This window comes from Myotis yumanensis, unplaced genomic scaffold (assembly GCF_028538775.1).
Source record: "Myotis yumanensis isolate MYYU_CA2020_CCGP unplaced genomic scaffold, mMyoYum1.0.hap1 SCAF_2, whole genome shotgun sequence".
Lineage (NCBI taxonomy): Eukaryota > Metazoa > Chordata > Mammalia > Chiroptera > Vespertilionidae > Myotis > Myotis yumanensis.
Genome location: NW_027223753.1, coordinates 63,427,178 through 63,433,916, shown reverse-complemented (window position 1 = coordinate 63,433,916; position 6,739 = coordinate 63,427,178). Strand labels below are relative to the sequence as shown.

General features: G+C 45.4%; 1 protein-coding gene across 2 annotated transcripts in view; it reads left to right on the top strand.

Annotated features, from left to right (window-relative positions):
• The first annotated feature begins 3,046 nt into the window (after positions 1 to 3,046).
• Positions 3,047 to 6,739, top strand: part of MCOLN3 (mucolipin TRP cation channel 3) — a 33,676-nt gene continuing 29,983 nt past the window's right edge. Inside the window, exons 1-2 of one of the 2 annotated variants that reach the window (XM_070405492.1) lie at positions 3,047 to 3,250; positions 6,292 to 6,521. In XM_070405492.1, coding sequence (XP_070261593.1) covers positions 6,294 to 6,521 — 228 coding nt within the window. In that variant the 5' untranslated portion in view covers positions 3,047 to 3,250; positions 6,292 to 6,293. Of the gene's footprint in view, positions 3,251 to 3,295; positions 3,458 to 6,291; positions 6,522 to 6,739 lie in introns of those variants that run through there. The other variant, XM_070405491.1, reaches the window with a different exon arrangement.

Sequence of the window (6,739 nt, the reverse complement as noted above, 5' to 3'; positions counted from 1 at the left end):
ATTAGACGTTTATGTAACTTACAAAGTGATTGCCCTGATGATTCTAGTACCCATCTAACAAAATACATAGCTATTAAAATATGATTGGAGGACTTACCCTCCCTGATTTCAAGACTTATTCTAAAGCAAGACAGTTTGGTATGTGTATAGAGACGCATAGAATATATGTAGACAATGGAACAGACTAGAGAGTCCAGAAATATATATATATATATATATATATATATATATTCAATTGATTTTTGACAAAGGTGCCGAAAATAATGTAAAAGGGAAAATTAAGCCTTAACATTTAACCATTGGCTTAAATGAATGTATTGACACCAAATCAAAAGGAAGACAGGAAACTCTGCCATGCAGAGTCAAAAATTAAGGTCAATATTATGGCAGCATGACAGAAGCAATGAAAATCTAAGTTGTCAGTCTTACTTGTCATTGTTGTCATGTTAGTTCATGCAAATAAACATTAACAAGTTTATTCAAGAAATAACAAGTTTTGCAAACAAAATAACTCCCTAAATTGGTGATTTCAAAGTATTTCTTTATAATACTATTGATCTTGCTAGGACATCCGAATGTTACATTATCTGAATACTACCCAATCATGTTTGCTGCATTTTCCAGTGTTTGAATATCCGCTAAGTGATATAGTGTTTAGAAAACACAAAATAATTTCATTGTTATAAAAGTAAATGAACCATAGCCAGATGGCTCAGTTGGTTGAAGTGTTATCCCAAGCACCAAAAGGTTGTCTTTATGTTAAAAAATTGTTTGGTTATTCTAGTTTCTTTGCATTTCCGTATGAATTTTAGAATCAGCTTGTCAATTTCTACAAAAAGTCTTCCTGCAATTTTGATTGATATTGGGTTGACTTTATAAATAAACTTGCTGATAATTAATATCCTAATAATATTGTCTTGAAATTCATGAACATAGTCTATTCATTCATTAATTTAGATTCCACCCCCGCCCCCCATGAACATTTACAAGAACATAAAATATGCCAGGCATAGTAATGAGTGCTTTGCATGCATCCTATTATTAGATGGATTACACATAGAAGGGACTGGGGAGGTGAAGATGTTAAGTAATTCCCCAAGGTCACTCTATAAGTGGCACAGAAGGGAATTTGGGCCCGCATTCACCTGACTCCAAAGCCTGGATTTTTCTATTCACTCATTTACTTAAGTCAACTCTAGGATAAGTTAGGGTTATCATTTATATCTGCAAACCCCTTCAAAGTTTAGATTGTTCTAGAAAAATCAAGCACTTCGAACTCCCACTGTAAAGATGACTTCACTATTATTGTAAGGAAACAGTGTTAAAGCATGTGGAGGCATATGGGCATTAGAGATTAAATTATATTTCCCAAATTGCACTTGAGAATTGAGTGTGCCAGTTACAGCCTTTTGAGTATATCCTTGTTCCCAGCACCTGGGATTCAGATTAATGAACAGCATACAATTCTTGTATCCCATTTCAAGAAAAGGTATTTCATTTATAAATTATCCATACAATCTGGTTTAGGATTTGTAAAAGGTTTTGAAAAAGGATCTGACAGCTCTTTATATAATTTGGGGGAATTACCTGTTATAAAAATTCAGTGAATTTTTTAAACAAATTTACCTGGGGCCAAAAAATAATATAAAAACCAATCAAAATATATCCAAAGTGGTTGTGATTCAAATTAATCAAGTTCCCGATCTAGTCCTGATAAGGAGTAAACTCAGGTTTAGTTTAAAAATTTCATAAAGAAAAAAAATCATGGCTCGAGAACTACTCTTTAAAAAAATATATATATATAGATATAGATATAGATATAGATATATGGTTTTTTAAAAATTGATTTCAGAGAGGAAGGGAGAGGGAGAGAGAGAGATAGAAACATCAATGATGAGAGAGAATCATTGATCAGCTACCTCCTGCATGCCCCCTACTGGGGATCAAGCCGGCAACCCCAGCATGGAATCCAACCGTGACCTCCTGGTTCATAGGCGCACGCTCAACCACTGAGCCAGCAGCAGGGCTCGGGGTCCACTCTTAAAGAAGAAAAATATTCAACAACACTTGTTAAAGATAGAAGGCAGACTTTATTCTGGCCCATGGAGACAGTTATAGGGACCACTGCAATGGGATTTCACAGCGCGGGAGAGAGGTGGGGCTCAATTCCAAATTCAGTATGGTCAAGTGGGTGAAAAATTACCAAGAGAAGACCAAAGGGGTGAGGGAAGTTCCGGCTAAACCTACCTAACTGAAAACAGGCCAGGGTGATCAGACATCGCCTGAGGGATGATGAAAGATGTGGAACCCCATCAGAAATGGAGGTTAATCAAATACTGCGCGCGGGGGGTGGGGGGTGGGGGGGTGTATTTTGGGGGGAGCGGGTTCTGGTAAACTGACTTGGCAGCGTTCTTGCTAAAACCGGATTTTACAAGGAAGTGCACAGAGGCACCTAGGAGAAAGTGTAGGGGCCTGACTAAAGTTTGACCAAGCAAAGAATCGTTGTCACTACCACCTCAAGTATTTCTAGACCCATTTCTTCCAGGAGCTGTCCAGGGCGCTTTGGGTCCCAGCAGCCAGTCTAGAGGATCTAACAGTTCATTAACGTCACAGCAATTTTGCACAACTGGAAGGCCTAGAGAGGGTGCACGTCTCAGCTTGAGAAGCCCTGCACTTTTTGATTCTCCTGTATGCAAACACCAGAACTGACAGCTGTTGGAGAGGTCTGCGCACCCACGGCCGGCAGGCTCTTCACCCCTCTTTGCGCCCCTTCCCCTCTCCCCTTCCCCCACCAAGTGAGAGGAAGAGCCCGCCGCTCTCGCTCCATCAGAGAGATAGCACGTGCAGGGGTGTGCGAGTGCTTTACTGGGGCCCAGACGGCAGTGAAGGGGTAGGGGTGGGGTGCCGGAGAATGCTGGGCTCATTCGGGGCAGCCTCCTCGCCCCGCCTGCCCCCCTGAAAGACGGCTCCAGAAAGGGCGTGGAAGGGAACCGGAGCAGCGGGGCGGAGGGGCACGAGTTCAGGCGGCGGGAGGAGGGAGGATGCCACCGGCAGCGGCTCCTGGCGGCCGGACGCCCGCTCTGCCCGCTGAGCCGAGCCTCAGAGGTTTCCAGAGTGACGCACGGGCACAACGCGTCCCCGGCGGCTCAGAAGACCCTACGCGTCCCCGCCGGCCCGCTAACGGCGCACCCCGGGGTCGCCCCGCTGCTCCCGCCCTCCCCCCCCTCCCCAGGTGCGCCGCCGGCCGCAGGTGAGTCCAGCCCCGCGCCGCCCAGAGGCATCAGGTGTCGTGGGAACGGCGCCCGCCACGCAGGGAGGAACTGCGATGTCGGAGCCGTCGGGGACTTAAAGCGGGAGGGTCGGCGCCCGGACGTCGGGTCTATGGAGGAGACACAGGTGGCAGGCGGCTACCAGCTGCAGGTGTTGGGCGCAGCGCCCGCCCGGCCACCCCGCCGAGGTCAGTGGGGGCGCGGGCGGGCCGGGGTCGGGCGGGGGTCCCGCGGGTCGGGTCGGCGCGCCCCGCGCCGGGGGACTCGGACCGGGCTGCAGTGGCTGGAGGCTCTGCCCAGCGCCCCGCAGCCGGGCCCCCGTCCACCGAGAAGCCCGAGGCGGAGACGCCGAGAGCCGGGGCCGCCGAGGACGTCTCCCCGAAGGCCTGGGGAGGGCGTGGGGAGGGGGGCGGTCTGCGTGCGGCGGCTCAGAGATGGTCTGGACGGTGCACAGCCAGCCTCTTTTCGCTGGGATATCCCTTTATTAGAGGCGCGGGGGCGGACGGAAATGGGGGGGGGGGGGCGCAAAGCCGGGGTCCGGGCGCTGGGCGAAAGCAGCGTCCAGCCGGGCTCGGTGGTCTAAGGGGCTGAGGGCGCAGCGGCCCGGCAGGAAGGCGCGGCGTCTGCGGGCTCCGCTCTCGGATGAGCGCGGTGGCCTTCACCGCCTTCCGGGAACCAAGTACCAGCCCAATAAAGTTAGCCTGAGCGCTCGTCGAGAAACGATAAAAAGGTGAAGGAAGGAAGAAAGAACGGAAAAGAGACCCAAGCTTTGTGTCTGATGAAGTGACAACGCGCTTCTGGGGAAATGAGGTTGCGTTACTTGGTCACCACGTGTGAGGCTTTTGCTGTTGACACATAGTCCCTAGTTCTCTCTAATTTTCCGCAGCTCAATCCAGTTAAGTCTTTCATCGCCCTCAATAAACAACCCCTGTGTGTTAGTTTGTAGATTCCAATAATACCTCGAGATAACCATCCTCGGGACCCGCAGCTCCGCCCACCCCGCCTCCCGCTGGGCGCTCTGGGGCGGGGGTGGGTAGGGGTGTGCCCTGCCCGCCTTCTGCGGCTAGGGGTCTGGACTGGTTGCAGTTTTCACAGTGCACCCTGCTCCGAAGGGCATCTGTGAGGCGGCAAAGCTAACGTTTGCAGCAAGTTTAGCGGTCAGTCCTGGTACATGTAATACCTGGCTCCCCGGACAACGAGGTGCGATGTGCTGAATAAATTAATTGGGGTTGGCTCATTTTCTCTTTTGTTCCTATGGGTTACTGTTACATGGCCTGTGGCTGGTTTGTTTAAAGTTTAATTTTCCCTGTATCAAAATAGAAAGGGCTTAATGTGACCTTAAATCTGTAATTCACCAACATGTTTCATTATTAAGAGCTTCATTGGTGTGCATATGAGTTTTGAGCAACATAAAATCATCTTCATTTTAAGTCCCATAATAAGTAAAGTCTTTTAAAATGCGGATTAAAAACACTTACCTTTTTTGAAGAAAAAAACGTGTTCTTGAGTGAAAATCCGAAGGTATTGGTAAACTTTTTCTCTCCTTTATGTCTTTACCTAAGAACTATTGTACTCATACTTTGAAAGGCATTTTAACATACACATAAGTCACACTTTAATGAGTCCTATCATAATTATTTCTTTTTGAAGGGGTTTGTATGCTATTGTAAATATATTTTATGTTATTGATTCAGCAATATCCTTATTATATATATTTTTAAGAGTTTAAAAACGTATCCCATGCCTAGTTTATATAGCGAATATCTATTGTTTGGAGATACCGTGTTTACTATGTCTGAATCAGAACCAAAAAAGGGATTCTAGGCTTGAAAAACAGTGTGGTGCCTAAACAGTGACTTGTCACATATTGTATTAATGTGTATAATTTGAATTCCCCTTTGATTTCTGAGTACAAGTTATTGGAAAAATATCAAACAGAGCCATCCTTTTATATGGCAGGGCTCTCCCTGGTGCTTTGGGTATTTTATTTTGGACAGGTTTCCAGAATATCCTATTAGTCTGAGAAAAAAGTCCAACGTAGCTCCCAGCTTCTGGAGTGACTTCTTGGTCACTTTGGAAAAGCTGACTTCAAAGACAGGAAAAAAACCAGCCTTATCCTTTTCAAAGGGACAAACGAAATAATAGCTATGAAGTACCCTGAAAAGTAAAATGTGCTACAGAAATATCAAGTCTCCAATAAAAAGCAAATACAAGTGACATGGCTGCCTGGGATTTGGACTTAAATTGAGCTTCTGTGCTCCCCGTTGTAGGACAGTCAGATCCCCTGAGGCTCACAGGGCCACTAAGAACCTTGTGGGCACTTTTAGGAAACTGATGGGGCTGTGGGGAGAGTGAGGCTGCTTGCTTAGTGTGAGGCCCTATGCAGGGGCTTTGGTTGCATTTTCACTTGTAATGCACAATACAAGTGTATGACAGCACCTTCTGTTCTCATTTTGCAGAAGGGAAAACTGAGGCTCAGAGAGGCTCATGTCACAAAAGTGTCAAGTTGTAGAACCAGGATTAAAAAACAAACAAACTCAGTGGTTTGAATCTATTTTGATAATCTGATAAATCTTTAAGTCTCTCCAGAAGAAAAGTGGCCATATCCACATATATCAAAAATGTTCCCATATAATTTCAAGGTCCATCTACCCTCTGAAGCCCTGACCTGGGCTTTCAGCTCACAATGCATGCTCTATATCTGCCACTGAATGAGACAGAAAGCCTATACGTACCATATATGTGTAAATACATATAACGTTTTTCTAAATGTAGTCCCTGAATTTTGTAAATTTAACTGAGTAAAAAAATCATTTAATAACGGAAACAAAAAGAAAAATGATATGTTAACATTCTAATTGAGTCTGTAAACATCTAAAGTGCAGTTTACAACAATGGTGCTTATTTGAAACCAGATCTTCTGTTGTGACTCCTTCAACTATCCTGCAATAGCAAAGAACATAAACTTGTGTCTTTACTTACAGAATGGAAACAGTTTTGTTTGTTTGTTTTTTCCCTCTAGAGATGGCAAATCCGGAGGTCGTTACAAATAGCTGTAGCTCTCAGCAGGAGGAAAATGGCTGCACGTTTAACCAGAATACATCTCCCTCCGAGGAGCTTCTATTAGAAGACCAGATGAGACGAAAACTCAAATTTTTTTTCATGAATCCTTGTGAGAAATTCTGGGCTCGAGGTAGAAAACCATGGAAACTTGTCATACAAATTATAAAACTTGCAATGGTGACCATCCAGGTGAGCACCTCAGGTCAGAGGTTTGTTAAAAGCCTCTTTTAATAACAAAGAGGCCCATGGCTAGTGGTTTTCTTGTTATTTTAAAATATTTTTTTATTGATTTCAGAGAGGAAGAGAGAGAGAGGGAGAGAGAGAGAGAGAGAGAGAGAGAGAGAAACATCAATGATGAGAATCATTGATTGGCTGCCTCATGCATGCCCCCCACTGGGGATCAAGCC